The 25,745-nt window shown below is 39.5% G+C and overlaps 1 protein-coding gene across 2 annotated transcripts in view; it reads right to left on the reverse strand.

Moving 5' to 3' along the window:
• Positions 1-25,745, reverse strand: part of LOC126480719 (uncharacterized) — a 218,478-nt gene that overhangs the window by 29,265 nt on the left and 163,468 nt on the right. For both annotated transcript variants that reach the window (XM_050103974.1, XM_050103975.1), the window contains exons 19-22: positions 25,588-25,701; positions 12,477-12,594; positions 8,011-8,244; positions 2,233-2,394 (exon numbers count right to left, since the gene is read on the reverse strand). In XM_050103974.1, coding sequence (XP_049959931.1) covers positions 2,233-2,394; positions 8,011-8,244; positions 12,477-12,594; positions 25,588-25,701 — 628 coding nt within the window. The remainder of the gene's footprint in view (positions 1-2,232; positions 2,395-8,010; positions 8,245-12,476; positions 12,595-25,587; positions 25,702-25,745) is intronic.

Raw genomic sequence — 25,745 nt, forward strand, 5'->3', positions numbered from 1 at the left:
CGCCAGACACCACACTTGCTAGGTGGTAGCCTTTAAATCGGCCGCGGTCCGTTAGTATACGTCGGACCCGCGTGTCGCCACTGTCAGTGATAGCAGACCGAGCGCCACCACACGGCAGGTCTAGAGAGACGTACTAGCACTCGCCCCAGTTGTACAGCCGACGTTCATAGCAATGGTTCACTGACAAATACGCTCTCATTTGCCGAGACGATAGTTAGCATAGCCTTCAGCTACGTCATTTGGTACGACCTAGCAAGGCGCCATAGCGGTTGATAATTAATATTATGAAGCATGTACCGTAACGAGTGATGTTCTACAATTGTGGATTAAAGTTAAGTACTACATCATCTACGTACTTTATTTGCAATTCTCAAGATATTGTCCTGTTCCAGACCTCACGCCAGTCAGCGTGTAATTAAACGCGTGCATTTCGGCCTCCTCTAGAAACACAGTGTTGGCTCTTCTGCCAACACTACAACATCTTCATGATCTGGACTCACAGTGAAGAAGAACTCCACTATTTCCTCTCCAACCTCAACTCCTTTGGTTCCATCAGATTCACCTGGTCCTACTCCAAATCCCACGCCACTTTCCTTGACGTTGACCTCCACCTGTCCAATGGCCAGCTTCACACGTCCGTCCACATCAAACCCACCAACAAGCAACAGTACCTCCATTATGACAGCTGCCACAAATTCCACATCAAACGGTCCCTTCCCTACAGCCTAGGTCTTCGTGGCAAACGAATCTGCTCCAATCCGGAATCCCTGAACCATTACACCAACAACCTGACAACAGCCTTCGCATCCCACAACTACCCTCCCGACCTGGTACAGAAGCAAATAACCAGAGCCACATCCTCATCCTCTCAAACCCAGAAACTCTCACAGAAGAACCACAAAAGTGCCCCACTTGTGACAGGATACTTTCCGGGACTGGATCAGACTCTGAATGTGGCTCTCCAGCAGGGATGCGACTTCCTCACATCCTGCCCTGAAATGAGATCCATCCTTCATGAAATCCTCCCCCCTCCACCTAGAGTGTCTTTCCGCCGTCCACCTAACCTTCGTAACCTCTTAGTTCATCCCTATGAAATCCCCAAACCTTCTTCCCTACCCTCTGGCTCCTATCCTTGTAACCGCCCCCGGTGTAAAACCTGTCCCATGCACCCTCCCACCACCACCTACGCCAGTTCTGTAACCCGGAAGGTGTACACGATCAAAGGCAGAGCCACGTGTGAAAGCACCCACGTGATTTACCAACTGACCTGACTACACTGTGACGCATTCTATGTGGGAATGACCAGCAACAAACTGTCCATTCGCATGAATGGACACAGGCAGACAGTGTTTCTTGGCAATGAGGATCACCCTGTGGCTAAACATGCCTTGGTGCACGGCCAGCACATCTTGGTACAGTGTTACACCGTCCGGGTTATCTGGATACTTCCCACTAACACCAACCTATCTGAACTCCGGAGATGGGAACTTGCTCTTCAATATATCCTCTCTTCCCGTTATCGACCAGGCCTCAATCTCTGCTAATTTCAAGTTGCCGCCACTCATACCTCACCTGTCATTCAACAACATCTTTGCCTCTGCACTTCTGCCTCGACTGAAATCTCTGCCCAAACTCTTTGCCTTTTAATATGTCTGCTTGTGTCTGTATATGTGTGGATGGATATGTGTGTGTGTGTGTGTGTGCGCGCGCGCGAGTGGATACCCGTCCTTTTTTCACCCTAAGATAAGTCTTTCCGCTCCCGGGATTGGAATGACTCCTTACCCTCTCCTTTAAAACCCACATCCTTTCATCTTTCCCTCTCCTTCCCTCTTTCCTGACGAAGCAACCGTTGGTTGCAAAAGCTAGAATTTTGTGTGTATGTATGTGTCTGTCTGTGTTTCTATCAACCTGCCAGCGCTTTCGTATGGTAAATCACATCATCTTTGTTTTTAAATATATTTTTCCCGCGTGGAATGTTTCCCTATATAGTGTGTGTGTGTGTGTGTGTGTGTGTGTGTGTGTGAGAGAGAGAGAGAGAGAGAGAGAGAGAGAGAGAGAGAGAGGTGGTGGGTGGAGGGAATTCCCTCTCCTAAGTCTATTATTCCATAACTAAGTTTTATCATTTTGATCTAAAATGCTACTCACATTTAATCTACTCCCTCTATTACAAAAATAATGTAGAATTTTAAGAGAATAAACTGAAAATTTCCATGATATTAATTATAATCTCACCTTTAATTGTACAGGCAACAACAGCTACTGGGGTATCCATGAAATCTGGAGGCATTTTCCTGATGTTTTTGAAGGACACTTCCTCTGTGTTGCCATAATCAATGAAGATAACTGTTACCAGATTTCTTTCTACATCTAAACAAGCTGCTCTGTACCATGCACCTAGAATTTGATGGAAGTTTTACTATTAGATTGATGGCAACTTTCACTTGAAAGTAATAATAAATTTATAACCCTAACATAACCTCAAAGTAAGCCACTTTCATGAAGTTTTGCCTCTTCTTACATTATACTTGTGTGTATCAAAATCTTGTTTACTATGTTCTAACACTATATGAGTAAATGCCAAAAAGTTACTTTTTACTCAATAATAATTACATACAGAATATGAAGATTTTTTGGGTTAAATGGTTGAAATGGCTCTGAGCACTATGGGACTTAACAGCTGAGGTCATCAGTCCCCTAAAACTTATACCTACTTAAACCTAACTAACTTAAGTACATCACACACATCCATGCCTTGGGCAGGATTCGAATCTACAACTGTAGAAGTCGCGCAGTTCCAGTGCCTAGAACCGCTCGGCCACTCCGGCCGGCTTTTTGGGTCAAATAATAATTATTAGTCATAATTGTGAAGTAACAAGTATCTAAGACAAAAATTTCAGAAATAATATGAAACTTGTAATGGAGTGCAATACTTTCAAAACTGTAACTGTATGTGTGTCTTATAGATTAATCACACACTTTGTATGACAAAAAATGTAGCAAGGTGCTTCATAACAACAGATAAAGCATTCATATATTTCTTTACAGTTTTGAATATTACGTAAACTTTTCTTGGATCTGCCAAGCTACCTGTTCGTTGTATTTGATAGTTTCTTTTTTTACGTAATCCTACTCACAGCCAACACTGTTCCCTTACACTTCCATTTCTTCTCTGGATTCACTTTTTCCTTCTTCTTCTTCTTCTTCTTCTTCGTCTTCGTCTTCATCTTCATCTTCATCTTCGTCTTCATTTCCTTCGTTGTCTCTTCAACATAAAAGTTTAATAGCACTGGTGTTCAGTTGCAGCTGTACCTCCTCCCTTTTTAAACACAATTTTGACTTCTTTTCATTATCCCATACACGGCTACCTACTGAGAGTATTCTTGCTCTTCTCCAAATCAGGAATTTTTTTTTTTCCAATTTACAGTCCATAATACTTTCCACTATAAAGATACCCCATAAGGTTTTTGCTTTTTTGTAATTTGTCTTGCAGAACTGCTTCCCACATGCCTTTACATTTTCTGAAACTGATCATGCACGTCTTCCACAAACTAATGTGTATACTATTTTGGCCATGCTTGACCTTGTGAATTCTGGAGAAGTTAAGGATTGTTGGCACTCAGTCACAAATACTTTTAAAAATTCTTTAATGACATAACCAGATTCAGGGTATCATGCCCAGCTTCATATGGCTAATGTTTTTGATTGCATTAATGTTTTCGTCAGCAACATGTTTTCCACTCTTACACTGCACATGAAGATTTGAATAGATACAAGGTGAAACAGTTGTATACACTTACAATGATACAGTGTATGGCACTTTGTCTCGTTCAGTCTTTATGCACATTTTAGACAATGCACAAACTGTTGCAGGGAAAACAGCACACACATTACAAATATGGCACTGTGACACACACACTCACACACACTCTATTCTTCATCAGTTTCAGCCTCAGGTGTGCTTTACATCCTATCATTGTTTACAATCCAAAGAGAATCCATTAAGCAAAGAAACCCAATCCAAGATAAGACGCCATCTGTACCAAGGGATGCATGGCACATGGGAAAGTGTGTCATTAACAGAGTCTCCGGGAGTTGGCAGCACACCAATCACTTGGATAGAGACCATGCTGGACATGCCCCATCACATCAGAACTGGAAATAACTGGACGCCTCTTAGATATCCGTAATCTCACACCAATACAGTGAGCACAATAAATATAGGAATGGTCAGGAAAATGCCAGCTGACAATACAGTAATTTCCAGGTGCTTCAATAAACCTTTCAAAGTAAAAACTGCAAGAAGGGAGCAGTGGGAGAATGAACCATGACACCGTTCAGGAGACATACTCTACTTTCCTGACATGTTGAAAATATGGGGGCCATGGTATACATGGAACAGTCTACACTAGAGACTGGAGGAGGAGGAGGAGGAGGAGGAGGAGGAGGAGGAGGAGGAGGAGGGGGGGGGGGGGGATTTTTTAACGTCATTAAAGTTGAAGTATGTTGAAGAAAACACATAATTAAAAAGGTGGGGACAGGGAGGAGGAAACTTCTATCTATTAAGAGCTTGGATTTAGTTAACTTCAAACTGATAATACTGACAATATAAACAGGTTATTTCCAATATAAGTGTATTTAAGTTACAGCGTATTTTATAAAATGTTAAAAATATTTGTCATTAGGCTACACAGTGTGTGTATCTAGTGTGTTGAGTTTGGTATCTGTTTCCTTTCTTCTATTGTCATTGATAGGGCCGTAAGTAGTTTATGTGTTTTTCTGTTGCAGTGTGGATATTCTAGTTCAGATTTCTGACTGGTGTGTGTCCTCGTTCCATGTAGTGTGTAACTTATGTGAAGATCCCAAGAAATATATGTAGAAATTGTTTGTTAGCTAATTCCAGTTGCTCATTTAGAATATAACTGGGGTGAACTGAGGGTGACAATGTATATTTATAGTCGTTCTAGAGGTCCATTTTCTTACCTTTGGTCCATTTTCTTACCTTTGTTAGTGGTATGTAGTGACTAAGTTATCTTCTATATCAGAACCAGTGTGTTCATGGTTATCCATCTGTGTGGCAATTGCAAATTTACTTCAATTTTTTTGTCTAATGGTATCTCTGTTCATGCTACATTATAGCAAAGCTTGTTATGGTCTAGCATGCAAATGTGTGTGTGAAATTTATAGTACGCAATAAAACACCACCTAAAAACAACTTGTCCTATAGTTCTTAAATATTAAATTTAGATTGTAAACAAAACCAACAAATGCAAAGCCTAGATCTGAGGCTGGAACTAACATGAAAAACATTACAAAGTGTTTGTGAACTATAGTGATTTATTCAAAATGTGTGTGCTGTTTGCACTGCAATTGTCTGTGAATTGATTAGAAAGAGCACAAGGACCAAACAATATAAAGTGCCATCCACTGAACACATTTAAATGTAAAGAAGTGTTTTGCCTTATATCTAACCAAATGCAAGCACATTAGCATGTTTATACTATCAAAACAACATACAAACCGATGCTAAATATTCAAATATTCTTGAGCAATGCAGGAGTGAACAAAATGGCACTGACAAAACATTAATGTAATGAGGCCATTATAGTGCAAAACTAGTTACTGTGCAGGAATAAAGCATTTTAAAAAGTATTTGTTGCTGGTGGCATTTTGCACCAGCAGTCTGTATTTTACTAAAATAATTCAAATCTACACTTCGGTCGAATCAAACACCAATCTTTCCATAGAACATTTCTCACATTTTTTTTGCTGATACTCACATTTGCATATTTGCGCATTACTTTACAATAAATCTACTTGTACAGCTTCAGTGTTACAGGTAATAGATACCAGATATTGTTGCAGTCAAGTTCTGTGATTAAGCAATTTTGTTCCATCATCACTATCTCTTCTACTATCATAGTACTCCCTAACCAATGCAACATACTACTCCTTGCTGGTGTTCCTTCACATCATTTCTTCCTTCTTTCACTGACAATCCTCATATACATATAATGAACATTAATAAATGACAAACTATTCCTGACTCGAAATGGACGAAAAAAGATTCTACAAACATGTGTCCAGAAATACATTGTTGCCACAGTAGATGGTGCCGACGAATGCATGTTTCTCTGACCATGTGCCATGTGTTCCTTGTGTATAGCAAGATGTGTGATTGTTGCACCTTGCTGTAAGCAGCAGTATCGCCCAGTGTTCATATTAGGGAACAAGTCAAGGTAGCATTTGTGTACAGGCAAGCAGATGGAACCGGTTGAGGTGCAGTACAGCTATACCAAAACAAGCACCCTCACAGACACCAACCACATCGGACATAATTTAAAGCCCTTTTTGGGCTTCTGTGTGGTCCTTTCAGACAGACAAATGTGCCTTTAAGTGGCAGACTGTGCTTACACCAATTTGGAGGACGGGGTCCTACAGGACATTGAGACAAATCTAGTACTAGTTCCATGCAAGTAGCCCACCAACATGGTGTACCCAAAGTACAATTATGTGTACCCTGTATGACAACCATACAAGGATTATCAGCAGCAATTTCATTCTACAGGTAGGATTTAATCAATAGTTTTTGCACCAGACCATCACAATTACGGGATTTCTGTCATCAGTCCTCTTTACCGACAAAGCAACCTGTATCAGAACTGGCATTATTAATCTAAAGAATTATCATCTGTACGCTACAGACAATCCTTGGAGAATGATTGAGGAATTTCATCAGCATCGGTTCAGCATCAATGGGATTCTTGAGAACCACATAAATGGACCAGTTATTATTCCACACAGCATTGATGGAGGAATGTACCAGGACCTCCTGTGGAATGCTCTCCCTGAGTTACTTAAGTATCTGCCTTCGCCAGTAAGACAGGTTATGTGGTTTCTGCATGATGGAGCACCACCCCCTTTCTGCATTAAAGTTTGCCAACAGATCATCATCATCCCTGGACATTTGATAGGACAAGGAGGCCCTGTAGCATGGCTTGCTAGATCGCCAGACTTAAACCCCTTGGATTTTTATCTCTGGGAGCATCTGAACGGTGTTGTATATCCCGAACCAGTTCCTCATCTGCAGACCCTTCATCAGCATGTTCACAACACCTGTGACGCTATTCGGAGAGAGGCCGGAATGTGCAAAAGAGTGCAGCAATCTATGATGAGATGTGTGAATGTATACGCTGCATCCATGAAGGCCACTTTGAACATTTGTTGTGACATGGATGTGACACAGCTCTGTACTGTGTTCCAGGGTAATATTTTGTTATTGCATTCACACTGTCCAACTCCAGACATGTTCATAGGGCCTTTTTTCCTGTAATTTGATGTGTATATGAAAATCAAATTTTTGTTGCCTGTCTGTTTTCTGCTGCCATAGCCCTTAAACACCAAATTTCGCTGCACTGTCCTAACGGATATGTTTGCTGTATGTCCCCCATCAATTTTTTGCATTATTTTATGTAGTGTTGCTTGTCTGTTAGCATTGACAACCCTTCGCAAATGCCAGTGTTCTTTGTTGTTAAGTGAAGGCCATCACCCACTGCATTGTCAATGGTGAGAGGTAATGAGTAAATTCTGGTATCCTCGGCACACACTTGATACTGTGAATCTCTGAATACTGGATTTCCTAACAATTTCCAAAACAAAATATCCCATGCATCTAGCTCCAACTAGCGTTCCATGTTCAAAGTTTGTTAATTCCTGTTGTGAGGCCATTATCACTTCGGAAACCTATTCACGTGAATCACCTGGGTACAAAATTACAACTCCGCTAATGCACCACCCTTTTATATCATGCACATGCGATGCCACCGCTATCTGTACATGTGCTTATTGCAATCCTATGATCTGCGTCACCTCAGTGTAGATATGGTGAATGTAGGTAACTCTTTTTGCAAGTAAAAGGAATACGTTGATTTTCGATAACTTTCTAAGAATCTTTCTGAAAGATGGCACCATTTTTACAAGACCATTTTGTACACAAATACTTTTTCCTCTTACCTTCATACTGTGCCAAGCACATTTCATATTTCCTGGGTAGGAAACTTTCTTTGTCTACTTGGTTGCAATACTCATCCACCTTTTCTTGCATAACTGTCATGATATACTGCATAACAGAACTGCCTTCCTTAAAACCAAAAATTGTGTCAGGAGCTTGCACATGACAAATTGCCATACTTATTTCTTCCCCAACATTCAGGTCAACAAATTTCAAGTTTTCATAGAAGTATAGAGCTGGAAAAATAAAAAAAAAAACCTAATGTACATAATGATTGCAACAGATACCAAAACAAGTCATGTGGCATAGATGGATTGATAATAAGTAAGATTAAACATGTCAAAAATTGCTGTTGTAATTAAAACACAAATAGAACACACCAAGTATGGATTCAGCTCACCTGCAAAATGAGCTGTATAGTTTTCAAGGTGTAAAAGCTACAAAAGATAATATTAACACTGCAAGTAGTTATCAAGCTACAAAAGATATATTAACACTGCAAGTAGTTATCAATCTGGATAGTCATTTGAATGATGCATAGCTTTATTAGGTATGTTCCTATTTCAAGTATTGTTTCCTTGCCTTCATCTGACCCAAGATTTATTTTACGTTTGTTCTCAGTGAAGGAACATTCCTTAAATCCACATGATCAAAGAAGTGATTATCTTCCACTGTTCATCTTCTTTGAGATGCAGCAAACAGGGAGACTGCTATGTAACTTTATGTGGATCCAGATCACTATCTTATGCTTCTATGCATGTGAATGCATTTAAAATGGTCATCGGCCTTGCCTGGATGTACGAGACAATTTCACTTTTTCTTTTTTTTCCTCCTCAGAACATCTTTATTCTGATAGTTACAATTTGATGACAATATTAACCAACATTTCTCTTACATGTACTATTTTCCAACACAGTCTCCATCACATTCTATGACCTTATGCCAGAGTTGTATAAGAGTATGTATTCCCTGTTGGTAAAAGGTCTTGTTCAGTGCTCATCGCCACATTTTCACAGCATGAATTACGCTTCATAATCTTCAAAGTTTGTTCCGTGCAGAGAATCCTTTAAGTGGCAGAACCAAACTGAAGGGCACCAGGTCTTGGCAACAGGGTGGATGATGCAATGATGTGCAGCCCAATGTCATGACCGAGTGCCTGGGTTCTGAGACTTCTGCATATGCACGCACTGTCACGTTGGAGTAAGATTTCTTTTGTATTCTTGTCGGACCAAACACACTGTAAAAGGTTCTTGAGTTTGTTTAACCCAAAAGGACTGTCGCAATGACCTTTTATCGAAGACAGCTGCCTTGAATGTCTTCTTTTTTGTTAATTGAAGATGGCCCTACTCTAGTGACTACCTTTTTTTCCCAGCTCGAAGTGATGCAATCGAACAAGTTCTCATTTCCATATTACTATTTACTAAAATACGACAGGCTGCAAATACGTATGTCAGAGTGATTGGCACACATACCAGGTTGGTACCTGATGACAAGAACAGCTGTTCTCATACAATGAATGCACTTAATGAAATGGAGCACTAAATGCTCAGTTTTGCATATTATACAACTACAAGAGAACTGATGGTTAGTACTTACCGTCTAGAGGCAAAAGTTCTGATACTAGTGACAAAAATATACAATAGCACATTAAATTATCTTAGCTTCAGAATTGTCAGTTCCTTCCTCAGTAAGGAAAAATGGATATGCTAACAAGAAAGGGCGTGTCAGCCAGGATGAGAAAGACAGCCCTCCTGTAAGGGCAAGGAGGGACAATGATGAAAGGGCAGGCATTTGGGGGTGGGGGGTCAATGATAATACATTCATTGGTACACATTGTGTCAACCTCTCTGTACTTGAGGACAGAGAAAGAGAAAGAGAGAGAGAGAGAGAGAGAGAGAGAGAGAGAGAGAGAGAGAGAGAAATGAAGATGGATTAAGAGGAAGAAAAATGAAAATAATAATGAAATTAAAAGTAGGAGGAAAAGGAGATGGACAAGAAGAGAGAAAAGGGGAGATTGTAAGTTAACAAATATTAAGTCCCAGAGAGTCAGGATACAACTGTATGTTGGAGAGCAAGTTTCCTTTTCCAGAGTTTATGGGAACTAGATTCAAATAGCCCCCTGTGAGGTAGCAGACACTCTAATCACCCGAGTCACGCTACAGAACATATTGAACAACTGTGTACTTCGTGTCAAGATGGACAGTTAATTATATGCTGTGTATGCAGCAAGCTAACGTAGCGATAATCATTCCTACGTAGAAGACTGTGTGATTGATGCAAATTAGTAGGTCAACAAGGTGTGGTTTCTCAAGAATTTTACGGTTTACTTGTGAAGGGGATGGAGCAAATGGATGCGTGATGCAGGTTTTACAGTGAAAATAATTGCAGGGGTAGGCTCTTTGGGTTAGGGATAATATAACTGGAATGTCAAGTGGCTTGACTAGGAGGTTAAGATGGCAACAGTAGGTGGCATGTGGAGGGCATCTGGGAAAAGATCTCATTTTGGGGCTTCACCTGACAAAGTCATATCGTTTATTAGACAGTTGAAGAGAGGAATAGTGCATGGGAGATATGTTTGAGAATAATATCCTTATGGCAGTTACAGAAGAGGAAAGCTTGGAAAATAGTATTGACAATTTGGTGGTGGAATAGATACAGTTGGCATAAACTCCTAGGCTGTAGCGATGGGTGCGTTTAATGTGGAAGTAGTGGCAACTGTCAAATTGTAGGTAATGTTTCTCAATGGTTGGCTTTATGTGGACACACATTTGGATGTCATCCTCAGTGGGTCAGAGTCAATGTTGAGGAAGGTGGCTCTGGATTTGAAAAAAGGTGCAGGGAAAAGGAGTTAAGCTGTTGGATAACTAGAAGAGCCCACCCCCTCCCCCCACCCCACCCTTTACACTGCTGAGTCCAGACTATGGATACATCATATACAAATCTGTTTTAAGCCAAGGGCCTGTTTCTGAATCTTGAGGAATGTCTCTTACATGCAATCCATGAAAATGTTAGTGCAGGACAGGGCCGTACTGGTTTCCGTAGAAGCCCCCAATTTGTTTGTAGGTTTGGGCCCTCAATGGTGAAGTAGTTACTGGTCAGAATGGAGTTAAATAGGTTGATAAATGTGGTTTTAGGAAAACTTTCAGGTTGGATAGATGGTATTCTAGGGTTGAGATGCTGCGCATATACAGGATGTTGGCATAGAGTGAGGCTGTATCAACAGTAACAAGTAGAGTTGCATGTTGGAAAGGGATGGGAATGGATTTGAGACATTCCGAGGCTGTATGTGATGGACTTCAAGTGCTGGTCAACCAGCAGTGGCAGCCTGGGAGCCAGATAATATAGGATGCACAAGATGGTTTGTATTTTGGGAAGTAGATAAAAGGTGGCACTGCATTAATTAGGAGATGTAAGGAATTCTATAGTCAGTTATGGGTCCTTATGAGGAACCTAGCACTTTACGGATTTTATGCCAGCTCAGTGTGCATGAAACGAGTGGGGTCAGTAGGAATATTATCTGTATCATGGTGTCCAAGGGCTCATGATACCCCTCTGCCATACATTTCACATGTTTAAGTACCCTCGTCAAGAAAACTTGTTCACATTAAGGATGACAGTAAAGTTGAGTATCTAACTAATCGTGACCTCAAGGCAGACTATTCTAAGGTTTGGGGTTTCACGGATATTTTTCAGAAATGAATGTGCAGTGCACACTGCCTAGAGAGAATGGTTTTGGGAAAGATGAGGAGGATTCCTCTGGGATCTGGACTGGAAATGTTTTAGGCAGGGTTTAATATGAACCTTGTTGATTTTGGGTTGGGAGTCGGCGGTGAAATGGTATTTCCATTTGGTGAGAGACTGAATGTTAGCCCTCAGAAAGAATTTATGTCCGAGGATCAGAGAGAGATCTAGATGGGAGATTTAGGACTGAATGTTGGTCAAGATTGTGAAGTGTTAGAGTGAGTTGGGTAAGGTTGTGCTTGGATGGGAGGTGTGCTGGTATTGGGAGGATAAGTAAGAATGGCAAGGCTGGGTTTGTGGAGTTTCAATGAGTCCACCAGTAGTACTAAAAATTTTGCCTCCTAAAATGAAGCAATGTCCAGCAATTCTGTCTCCATATTTTCTCATGTGAATTTCTCTTCTGATAGAGTTATTATGCTACTCTTCCATTAAATATCAAAATAACACAACACACATTTACTGTATACCCAGCTAATCTGAACAGCTGCTGAAATTGGTCTCAATACATCTCACTGAAATTTTACAATATTAATATAAATGGAACAGTACTGACAATACACTACTTGCCATGTGCTAATGTTTACTAATATCTCATCTCCCTGTGGTGGATATTTTATAGAGAAAAATAAACTGTGGTGTCAAAAAAACACTAACTATCGACAGAATATTACAGTATACAAAAAGATTTATGAAACAAGACTAATCCCATAGTGAAGTCTCAACTTACCTGGCACATCTGTCTTATTAAGTTGCTGCCAAGATGGGTCTAACAAGGATTTTATTTTTGCATTTATGTGTGTTCCATCCATGAACAAATCCACCCCGTCTTTTATGTCACCAAATTTCTGCAACAGAATCAAAGATATGCTCCATTACCAGTAATTCCAAAGACCATAAAAACTCTCACTGGCTTCGTGATAACACAGCTATTGTGTGCGCGTGGGCATGGGCATGGACGGGTCACAATTTATCAGCATATTAACATTTTTAATGACATAAATAATTATTTGATTTTAATCAGTGTCACCAGAAATTACCATTCTTGATGAGAAAAAATTCAGTACAAGACGTTTAACATACATACACCTCCACACTTCTTCATAACTGAAACCTGGGCTATATCACATGCGGAACTATCATGAGCACATCCGAATAAACTGTAAACTGAACGGCTATTCTTATAGCAAGAAATCATATTAATTGACTTTGTTACTTTGTGATCATATGGTTTCTTAGCACTGCAGCTTGATACTAAAGAGGGGGACACTAGAAGGGTGGAGTAATGCCAGCAATTCACATATCATCATACACATCAATTATGATCAGCACATCAAATGGCTACAGTGCCATGGAATAGTTTAGGTGGTTGGGAGTTAGTGGCGGGTAAAAAGGAAGAGGGCTAGTGCGTACTGAGATGTGTTAAATTATCGCAACCTGCATCAACAAAACTCATTGGCAATATGTAAAATGGATAATCGCTGAACTATCAGGGTGTATACGGGGAAAAGGAAAAAAAATTCCCGGATTATTCCCGGATTTCTCCCGGATATCCCGTTTAAAAAACATGCTTTTTCCCTGGCGAAAATAGACTTTTTCTGTGCTAAATGACAGTAGGTTTTCCGTAGATTTTCCCTCGGAACTGTAAAACTTATCAATCCTTTGAATGGTTAACGTTTTATACAATCATGTAGAACCTCCCGGAAAAAAAAGAGAAGACGGGGCAGAGAAGTTTTGGGGAGACTTCTAATAAAAAAGGAGAGAAGTTTTGGAAAGTCCTTTGATTTGCAGCAACATATACACTGCATATTTTCGTATTACGAAAGTATAAATTCGAATTGCACCAAAAACAGCGCGTTAAGTCTCCGGAGGTTGCGATGTCCTTTTGTAAGCGAGTCATATCTCAAGCCACAAGATCTCGCCAGCCGATGACAGCAGCTATTCAGAGCATAGGACACGTGTTATAGTCAGCCAATAGCAAGATCACTGGTTACATGTGAACACACAAGAGGAAAAGTTAACGGTTTACATTAATATATACAGTACCATATATCTACAAGAAAAGCTAAGCTTTCACACATAATATTAGTCTCTAAGATTAACACTCAACAACAGAAGCTAAGCTTTCACAAGTAATGTTGTTCTTTTTTGCGTGTGTTATACTTTAAGATACATCACACAAATGTGCCAGTAAATTTAAAATTATGACGTAAATGTCTCGGCTCGAAATTCTTGTAAGTGACTGGTCCTCAAAAAGTTCAGTTTCGAACACTCTGATTTAGAAATCCATCCCACTTTCTCACACGTAACATAATTCATCTTGCGTAAAAAGAAATTTACTTTGAAAGTAACACCTTTCTAACCACCGTTCGCAATACTATCTGGAGACTGTTAGGTTCGATTTACCAGTTGCCAGAGAGCGCCAGAAAACAGGCATTATTGTGCGTGTGCAACTACAGTGGTGTAGGAAGCCCGCATGTTCGTGTGTATAAAGCACTAAGGGAGCTCGCATTACACAATAAAAGAAACAGGGCATCAGAGGATACTCCAAAGAGCATCGGAATTTCGTAAACCATACTAAAATGCATAATTCGGCTTGAAGCGCAAATTGGCTTTTTCCAGATTCACAATGAAGTAGGTCGCATCAAGCTTTTCAGGGTGGTTTTCGGGATGTAAATTTTCTTGGAGTACCAGTACTCTACGATCTCATTTTTGGTTCTTTATTATGGCATAATGCCATACACGGCAGACGATGATAACGTGCACTTGAAATTCAGCGAACAGTTGGAACTAGCCAATACTGTAGAATGAAACACTTTGTTTCAAATAAAATGATTGTCTCAGCATAAAGATTAATAAAGCCAAATTTCTTTAGCAAACTTGCAAAAATAATTTTATTGCTCTGCAAGGCAATTAATGCTTGACTGCTACTAACGTCGAAATAAAATAAAATCGGAAAACTGAAATTAATAATATATTTTTGTCCTCCGTAATTATGTGAATGTATTTTAATTCACTCGATAGCTACCAGCCATAGAAATCCGTTTTGTTTTCATTTGACGTTGGAGCTGCACACGAAGAGAAGCAGCAAAATCACTTCACGTAAACACAGGTCACGTGGAGACTAGCCCCCTCCCCACTACAACTCTGACAACTCTGTGCAAGCGCGAATCTGGCAGCTAGGGCGCGTGAGAAAAATTTTTCTCATTTGCATCTGGCTGATTGCTGCTACTACTGATACAGGTAATAGCCAAACTTCAAGTAGCGGGAAGCGGGAGAAGGTCCTGCTTATACGCGAGTCAAATGCGCATGCACAACAGACCGCTGGCAACTGGTCAAACAAACCTAATATTTCCTTTGCCAGTAAAGTTTTATTTCTTTCCCTCTCGTTTATATTTTATTGCTGCAGTATCATCCTCCAGTAGCAGGATATAATAACATTCTTTGCTAGAGGATCAATTCTGCAATCAAAACTACAAAAATTTAACTGAAAGCTAAAACAATGAAAAATTCCCGGAATTCCGAAAAATTCCCGGATTTTTCCTGGTTTTCTCCCGGATGAAAAAATTCCCAGGTTTTTCCCGGTTGTCCTGGGTCGTATACACCCTGACTATACAATACAAATAAAAGCTGTAAACTTGTTGTCTTAATCACTGGTCAACCATGCCTTATTTATTAAATCTACTGCACTCTTTTAATGTTTCTTGACTTGGTCTCCAGGGCACACTGATTTTGGCCATCTTTATTATTTTGCAAGAGTCTTCACTCTTCTGTCCATGACGATTTTGCTGTCCTTGAAACCTGTGAGAGCCTGAATACTGGATTTGAAATTCGGCCTGTTGCAAATCTCTGTGTTCCTGTATTCCCATTTCTTCCCGATCCCTTTTGAATCTCTTGGATCCAATGTACTTTGGTTCTCTTACTCCCAAGAAACTGTTTAATTTGGCGAGTTAATGTCCTGTGTCCCATTCTAAACGAGTTTCTTAAGAACATGCTGCTCCTTTTGCTGATACTGTCCAATACTCTCCCTAACTGGGTGTACTGTTCTTGGTTCACTCGCCTTCTATATTAACTATCTCTCGTTTTTCGAGAACCCAATATCCTCTCCGGAATTCTTTGTTACACAAGTTCTAGTCTTTTAACACTTTCACCGAAGACGTAAATATGAGCCATTAATCACAAAATGGTAACTTAATTGTGCTTGTGCTGGTAGCTGAAATCGTACTCTAGCAAAACCCTGAAGTTAGTGTTCTTTACATGTAACACTGACAGCTAAATTAACACACATAAGCATCTTTTGCACTTGTTTGCAAACATTACTAACATTACTTCAAACAACCTTTCTAGAGTCTCTTATTTATTACCAGTGCAAAGAAACTATATTTTAAATAATGAACAAATGCAGGTCTTTGGTGAAGAAGAAAAAACTTGGCTCTGAAAACACTGAAACAATTATAAAACATTAAACAAAAAACGAATTTTATATTTTTTGGGGGGGGGGGGGGGGGGGGGGGATCCTTTCAAATTATTAAGAATACATGTTATAAAACAAAACAGTCCCTAATCATGTTTAATTACACAGCTGTCCAACAAATTACAGGATTGTTCACCAGTCTCTGCACTCATTAGCTGTGACTGTATGCTTGCCCAGTTCAATGCACTTTTTACACTTCATGACTTGCTTTTTCCTTAATTTGGTTTGCACTTCCAAACACTGTATATTTCATTGAGTTTCCTCTCTCTCTCTCTCTCTCTCTCTCTCTCTCTCTCTCTCTCTCTCTCTCTCTCTCCCCCTCCCTCCCTCTCTCTCTCTCCCCCTCTCTCTCTCTATCTATCTATCTATCTATCTATCTTTCTTTCTTGGAATTTCCATATAAGCAGCAGTCACTTTATTATTTTTATTTTAGTTTACACAGTGTCATTTTACTGCAGGTACTGGTACTGCAAACTGAAAAATAGCAAGTCAATTTTGTTCTTAGGCCAGCACACTGTCCTTAGTTCACATATATAGTATGATAGAATCTGCCCAAGGCCATGTCCTACACAAGCGTCAGAAGCGACTGACAGCAAGCAACATCTGGATATGTGACACTCCACCAACAATCAGCAGCATCAGGCAAAAAGCCCGGATGTCCTGCGTGCAAGCAGCCATCTCAAACTACAAGATGGCTGCTTTGAGCCGACTAGCTATTTCTATAAAATGGCACCCCTGAACTGTAAAATATTGTAGCTGGAGAGTAAGGCTACAAAAATTAGCTTTGCTTAGGAAAATAAAGCAAAAAAGGAATGCTGTGCATGAAATTTACGAAGGGAGGAATCTTCATGGAGAATTTCATAATTTATATCATCAACTACGAAGATCAGCAGACAAATTCTTCGAATACACGTGAATGAGCAGAGGAGCATTTGAGTATCTCATCAATAAATTAAAGACAAATGTTTTTTTACATGATCAAGAACTATTAACAGCCAATAAATTAGGAAGAATGACTGACTACCCTAAATACAAAGAACGAGTGCAGCTAACAAAAGCTAGCTGTGTAACAGTAGCGTTCCAGGTTATAGATTACAGCTATGAAATGGTCCTGGTTTGATCCCTTCTCCTTCCTATTTTTTAACTGATTCAGCTACAATTCTGTACACTAAGTTTTATGTACACCGTTTACACTGCATCACTAAATATTTTTTTAAGGTCTTGCCTAAGTATTTGATTTTTAAGTGTATATACAGCTAACCCAGTATATCACGCACAAATTCCTAATAAGTTACAATGAACAACCACAAAATTTTACAGATATTTGATGTTGCGAACTTAGCTCATCAGCAGTCAGTGTTATTGCCAAGTGTTACAGTTGATCTGAATAGTCTGTAAAAGTTAAAGCACACAAAATTTTTGAAAATGAAATCAAATGCTTAGTGAAACGATTTGTGTAAAAGAATGAAATAAAAAACATTAGGGTAACGTTTGATGCATATCATTTTAGGTTCATGATTTTGAGCATCATTGAATGGCACATAGAACATTTCTCTGATCTATTTATTTCTTTTTCACAAATCATTTCACAAAATATTTGACCTATTTATTTCATTTTTTATTTTCAAGTTTTATTCAGAATGCATGATCTTACTGACTCCTCGTTTGCCTTCCTATGATCATCTTTTCTCGAAAATCCTAACTTTGGAACCTGATTCGAAGGAATCCTTTTTTGACATTTAAATATCGCACCAATGTATTTTTTATGTGCAAAATAGCTAGGCCTTGAACAGATGAACCTTTTGACAATTTACACAGCTTGGCAGCAGTTATTTGTGAAATATTTCAATATTTCCTCAACTCATTAAGTTTTCCTTAATTATCCTGGTTACTTTCAGACAGTTAAATATTTTCATGCAAAACTAGACCTCACGCTGGTCACTTTGATACCCCATTTGCCTGTTTCTCTCTCTTTGTTTGCTACGAAAATCTGGACAAAACCTTATGGTGTAACTTACAGAGAGTCTTGTTTACACTCTCCTCACATGTTTACAAAAACATATCAAGTGTTAATCATACAATAAAATAGTCCTTTCCAAAAAACATCATTTTGATATCTTGACCCACTTATGAGATTCAACGATTTTTACAACCACTTGATTCCTGAAGAGCACGAAAGGATTCGGATGCACTGATGCGACCTGTCCGCAGATATAACTGCAAATACCTAAAGAATGAAGAGAGGTTATTCCGGTCTCAACTTTAAATACAGTTTAGACATGTCTGTTATATTTCATATGCAATAATGTATGGTCTAAATGAACTATACAGAAAGTCTATGCAATGTGATTTTAGCTCTGCACATTCTTAAAAATTGTGTGCAGGCATGTACTCAGTTTTGTGCAGCACAGTAACTACAATGAATAACGAAAATAAATTCAGACCTTTAACAAGCAAAGATATCAAGCTACAAGATGTGGAAGAATCAAATTTTTTCAACAAATAGTTTTCTTAAAACTAGATGATAAGTATTTCACAGCTGCCGTCACGTCCACTCTCCACTGCTTTGCCGAAAAGACACATGGCTGTTGCCCTCAATGTCACACGTGCTGCAGCAACAAGATTCAAACACATTTGAATTCAAACGTCGCTAGTTGTAGCAGAGGACAGGCAGCGCCAAGAACGTCACCCACGTAGGACACTTCCGTAAACATTCCTGCAGTGGTGTCTCATCAGCTGTCGTGTGCTGTCTGCCTCTTCTGTCGCTTATGTAGGATGTGGCCTAACAATCCCAGACATATTCATATTGCAATTGACAAATGGCAGTGGTTTTGGAAGTATATGCTGGCATCAATTCTTCATTTTTAGCATTCTAATGTGAAATTCAGTGGAAGTGTGGCCAACCTCTCCTCCACTCTTCTACTTTCCGATCATCATGCTTTGCATATAGAGAGCAACTGTAATTCCTGCATGAAACCAATTTGTCCACTGCGAAATCTAATTCCTTTATGCAGCTTTAAAGATTCAATTTCTTTGCAGGTGTTCCTCCAATATAACCTTAGTCTCCAATTGCAATGTGTTTTGAGATACAATAAGGTTTTACATAATGTAAAACTGTTGTAATAACTGCCCATATGAATATGGTGTCCAACATGTATTTCTATAAAAAATAAAAACAAATTGTAGAACAGCCTTTTCAGCATGAGAGTTTCAAACACATCATAAGCATTCCAATGTACATGGCACACTTATTTATAAAACCATTGTAATGCCAAATTTGTGCCTTTAGTTTCACATATGTAGCCAAAAGGACAAACACACCCTCAAAATAATCATTAATTCATCTAATGATAAGGTCTCTTCTTGGGTAATACAATTGACATTCTATTATTAAAATAATTTATTTTAGGTCATATTTTATATACTCTCATCATCTCGTTTTGTGCATCCTTGCTGAGGATTTCTAACAAAATGTAATGAGCTTAAAATGACTGCTCAAACGCATTGTTGTTCCTCTATTTTGAAGCAGAGAATTTTTTCCAGTAATCTTGCACTTGCCCACATTTCACATTGCCCATTTCTTTTGTCATCAGTCTACTGACTGGTTTGATGCGGCCCGCCACGAATTCCTTTCCTGTGCTAACCTCTTCATCTCAGAGTAGTACTTGCAACCTACGTCCTCAATTATTTGCTTGACGTAATCCAATCTCTGTCTTCCTCTACAGTTTTTGCCCTCTACAGCTCCCTCTAGTACCATGGAAGTCATTCCCTAATGTCCTATCATCCTGTCCCTTCTCCTTATCAGTGTTTTCCACATATTCCTTTCCTCTCCGATTCTGCGTAGAACCTCCTCATTCCTTATCTTATCAGTCCACCTAATTTTTAACTTTCGTCTATAGCACCACATCTCAAATGCTTCGATTCTCTTCTGTTCCGGTTTGCCCACAGTCCATGTTTCACTACCATACAATGCTGTACTCCAGACGTACATCCTCAGAAATTTCTTCCTCAAATTAAGGCCGGTATTTGATATTGGTAGACTTCTCTTCGCCAGAAATGCCTTTTTTGCCATAGCGAGTCTGCTTTTGATGTCCTCCTTGCTCCATCCGTCGTTGGTTATTTTACTGCCTAGGTAGCAGAATTCCTTAACTTCATTGACTTCGTGACCATCAATCCTGATGTTAAGTTTCTCGCTGTTCTCATTTCTACTACTTCTCATTACCTTCGTCTTTCTCCGATTTACTCTCAAACCATACTGTGTAGTCATTAGACTGTGCATTCCGTTCAGCAGATCATTTAATTCTTCTTCACTTTCACTCAGGATAGCAATGTCATCAGCGAATAGTATCATTGATATCCTTTCACCTTGTATTTTAATTCCACTCCTGAACCTTTCTTTTATTTCCATCATTGCTTCCTCGATGTACAGATTGAAGAGTAGGGGCGAAAGGCTACAGCCTTGTCTTACACCCTTCTGAATACGAGCACTTCGTTCTTGATCGTCCACTCTTCTTATTCCCTCTTGGTTGTTGTACATGTTGTATACGACCCGTCTCTCCCTATAGCTTACCCCTACTTTTTTCAGAATCTCGAACAGCTTGCACCATTTTATATTGTCGAACGCTTTTTCCAGGTCAACAAATCCTATGAAAGTGTCTTGATTTTCGTTTAGCCTTGCTTCCATTATTAGCCGTAACGTCAGAATTGCCTCTCTCATCCCTTTACTTTTCCTAAAGCCAAACTGATCGTAACCTAATGCATTCTCAATTCTCTTTTCCGTTCTTCTGTATATTATTCTTGTAAGCAGCTTCGATGCATGAGCTGTTAAGCTGATTGTGCGATAATTCTCGCACTTGTCAGCTCTTGCCGTCTTCAGAATTGTGTGGATGATGCTTTTCCGAAAGTCAGATGGTATGTCACCAGACTCATATATTCTACACACCAACATGAATAGTCGTTTTGTTGCCACTTCCCACAATGGTTTTAGAAATTCTGATGGAATGTTATCTATCCCTTCTGCCTTATTTGACCGTAAGTCCTCCAAAGCTCTTTTAAATTCCGATTCTAATACGGGATCCCCTATCTCTTCTAAATCGACTCCTGTTTCTTCTTCTATCACATCAGACAAATCTTCACCCTCTTAGAGGCTTTCAATGTATTCTTTCCACCTATCTGCTCTCTCCTCTCCATTTAACAGTGGAATTCCCGTTGCACTCTTAATGTTACCACCGTTGCTTTTAATGTCACCAAAAGTTGTTTTGACTTTCCTGTATGCTGAGTCTGTCCTTCCAACAATCATATCTTTTTCGATGTCTTCACATTTTTCCTGCAGCCATTTCGTCTTAGCTTCCCTGCACTTCCTATTTATTTCATTCCTCAGCAACTTGTATTTCTGTATTCCTGATTTTCCCGGAACATGTTTGTACTTCCTCCTTTCATCAATCAACTGAAGTATTTCTTCTGTTGCCCATGGTTTCTTTGCAGCTACCTTCTTTGTACCTATGTTTTCCTTCCCAACTTCTGTGATGGCCCTTTTTAGAGATGTCCATTCCTCTTCAACTGTACTGCCTACTGCGCTATTCCTTATTGCTGTATCTATAGCGTTAGAGAACTTCAAACGTATCTCGTCATTCCTTAGTACTTCCGTATCCCACTTCTTTGCGTATCGATTCTTCCTGACTAATGTCTTGAACTTCAGCCTACTCTTCATCACTACTATATTGTGATCTGAGTCTATATCTGCTCCTGGGTACGCCTTACAATCCAGTATCTGATTTTTTGAATCTCTGTCTGACCATGATGTAATCTAATTGAAATCTTCCCGTACCTCCCGGCCTTTTCCAAGTATACCTCCTCCTCCTCTTGTGATTCTTGAACAGGGTATTCGCTATTACTAGCTGAAACTTGTTACAGTACTCAATTAGTCTTTCTCCTCTTTCATTCCTTGTCCCAAGCCCATATTCTCCTGTAACCTTTTCTTCTACTCCTTCTCCTACAACTGCATTCCAGTCGCCCACGACTATTAGATTTTCGTCCCCCTTTACATACTGCATTACCCTTTCAATATCCTCATACACTTTCTCTATCTGTTCATCTTCAGCTTGCGACGTCGGCATGTGTACCTGAACTATCGTTGTCGGTGTTGGTCTGCCGTCGATTCTGATTAGAACAACCCAGTCATTGAACTGTTCACAGTACCACACCCTCTGCCCTACCTTCCTATTCATAACAAATCCTACACCTGTTATACCATTTTCTGCTGCTGTTGATATTACCCGATACTCATCTGACCAGAAATCCTTGTCTTCCTTCCACTTCACTTCACTGATCCCTACTACATCTAGATTGAGCCTTTGCATTTCCCTTTTCAGATTTTCTAGTTTCCCTACCATGTTGAAGCTTCTGACATTCCACGCTCCGACTCGTAGAACGTTATCCTTTCGTTGATTATTCAATCTTTTTCTCATGGTAACCTTCCCCTTGGCAGTCCCCTCCCGGAGATCCGAATGGGGGACTATTCCGGAATATTTTGCCAATGGAGAGATCATCATGACACTTCTTCAATTACAGGCCAAATGTCCTGTGGATACACGTTACGTGTCTTTAATGCAGTGGTTTCCATTGCCTTCTGCATCCTCATGTCGTTGATCATTGCTGATTCTTCCGCCTTTAGGGGCAATTTCCCACCCCTAGGACAAGAGTGCCCTGAACCTCTATCCACTCCTCCGCCCTCTTTGACAAGGCCATTGGCAGAATGAGGCTTAAGTCTTCGGCTGCCAATGCTGATTATTTATCAAAATTTAGGCAGTGGCGGGGATCCAACCCGGGACCGAAGACGTTTTGATTATGAATCAAAGACACTACCCCTAGACCACGGGTACGACCTACATTGCCCGTATGAAATGAAATACCCAAGAAGACAAGTATTCCACTTTTACAAGCATGTTTCCAGCTACAAATCGTATACTTGTTCTTTGTATTATTGCTTAAAAATAAATTTACAGCCTAGTCATTCATTTCTTCAACTATCCTCTCACGTCATCTGTATTTAATAGCAAAACAAAATCCATTCATGTATTCTGGTGAGATGAATAAACAGACATTCTTGTTTTGTGGACGGGTGATACTGCAAATCATGTGTTTCATCATGCCACATTTCTCCTGAGATACTAACTTCTGCCAGTGGGGATTATCCACCATCAATGATTCCATCATCTTCAAGGTCCGTATGTCCCAATTCTACACTGTCACAAAACTACTTGAAAAGTCTGCTTTCACACAATAGTGACTACACTTGAGTTCATGCATTCTCAAGATTCCAGGTGTCTTCCTCTGATTCTTTAACGTCAAATACAAAATCACTTTTCTAATACAGTCAGTAACTGATCAGTAGCAAATTTTTGTTTCTTTCTACTCCGTTTAGTGCTAGAAGATCCTGGTGCTCATTGATTAGCTGTGATTTTGTACCCTGTATGTCACAGGCAACTAAGCACAAGAAAACAAAACTGTAGGCACAAAAGATTGTTCCTGGAGACTTTGTTCCTTGTGCAAGCACGTGTTCATAGCTGCAGAACTACACTGAATAATCCACCATGCTTATAAGCATCTGCAACAATGTCTTCTTGTTCGTGGAAACTGTTTTACGTGTTAGTAGCACTTATAAGTGTCAGTTACAGTGAATGTGTTTAACAACTATATTCATACTTCCTGCTACATCTAAAGCTTGAGGCCAGATCTCTGTCTGGTAATGTAATGTTCACAATGTTTCTTTTCCTGTCGTCAGACCAGTTCCTAACGCTCTCCCACCAGGTATTTAAACATCTCCATCTTCTGGATATTTCTCTCCTGCTGTTATCCATTTAGAAGCTGACTTGAAGTTTGTCATGTACTGTGTCTTCTCAGTAAAGACCTGTAGACCTGCTTTAGCCAATATTGGCTAAAGCAGGTCTACGACAATATCACATCATCTGCTAATGTCAGACAATCTACCCAAATTCTTGGTTTCTTACACCGTTAGTTTGTAGAGAACCAACATGAGGCCAACTACAGGCTCTTTTCCATGCCTCACAATTTCATTTGGCACATATTGCTGTACGGCATATAGTACAATGCTTGTGAACTTTAACCATTTGGTCTCCACAATTTTATCCTCTTATGTTGACCGCTCAGGTACTCTGCAATATGTTTTCTGTCACTCTTACAAACTAAAACTATTTTGCTAACTTGCTTTGCATTCCTTTTAACTCCTGCAGTCGCTGATGTGGTAATAACCTGTTGATAACTGATGCTCTAATCTGTTAGTTGAATCTGAAAGCACAGGTCTGTTAATAGAAGGTCTAATACATTGCCCTCCCAACTCTGTTCTGTAACTACTCTCTATTTCCCATGCATACATTCAGGAAAGTCTCACCACAGGTACCAGTCTCTGGCAACAGTTTTCATCACATGGCTCTCACACTTTGTATCTGACAAACTGGAGTCTTACCCCTATTACAACAACTGCATCAGGAAATTTAGGTGGGTATTCTGTACAGCAGAGGCATTCTACTTTTTTTTCTTCCTGACCAACACTCAATACATGTGAACAAAACAGACAGAATGAAAGATTCAGTTCACAGTTTCTCTGTGCCCTTTTATAGTAGTATCGCAGCAGTTTCCTCATTGTCCGACACAATCTATTTCCTTCTTTTGGTAGGAAATAACAAGTTTCCCCTTAAGACAGATATATATTTCATGTTCATTTTCTATGCATTGTAACTTCTGTGGAACTATTAATTGGATTTTAAAGAGGTGACTGCTTTTGAATTTGTTTCCATTAGAACTATGATACTAGCAGCAGACATTACCATAGTTCCATATACAAAAGCAAATGTTTTTACTGATACCATTGTAACTAATAACCGTGAAAGAGAGACCATACGTTGTTTAGTGATGACTTTCCACAATTTACCTGGGAGAAAACAGAATTACAATATTTTAAGTGGCTCCAGAAACATTTCATGTGAACAGCTTATCTGGAACACCATGTATACTGCCAAAAATTGTCCGCTACTAAGAGTCCTGAAAGGAAGTTACCAGCATATTGATGGAGAGAGACAAGATAGAGGAACAAGGACAGCATCTAGTCATTACCACCTTAAGAACTATGCTAAAGGACAAGAAGAATTTACCACCTCCTTATTCTTCCCTGCCTTGCATGGTTTCATTCATTATTTCCACCTACAGCTTACAAATATCTTCTTAGTTTTTAGTTGTTTTGTTTTGAAATGTCAAGAGTAATATGCCACATTATTAGTGTTCCAGACTTTTATTTCTGTTACACTAAAGGAATCTGACATGAATATGAATTGTATTCAGCTTGTCTTACCACTTTGAGATCTGTTTCCTTCAAAGTAATTTCACTAAGAAATTCCACAATCTGTGTGTTAAGTGGAAGCTCCGGTACATCCTTCAAGTGTACCTTGACAGCACATGCAGGAACCTAGAGGAAAAGTAAAGTATTTTTTAAATTGTTATTGAAATAAT

This window comes from Schistocerca serialis, chromosome 5, assembly GCF_023864345.2.
Source record: "Schistocerca serialis cubense isolate TAMUIC-IGC-003099 chromosome 5, iqSchSeri2.2, whole genome shotgun sequence".
Lineage (NCBI taxonomy): Eukaryota > Metazoa > Arthropoda > Insecta > Orthoptera > Acrididae > Schistocerca > Schistocerca serialis.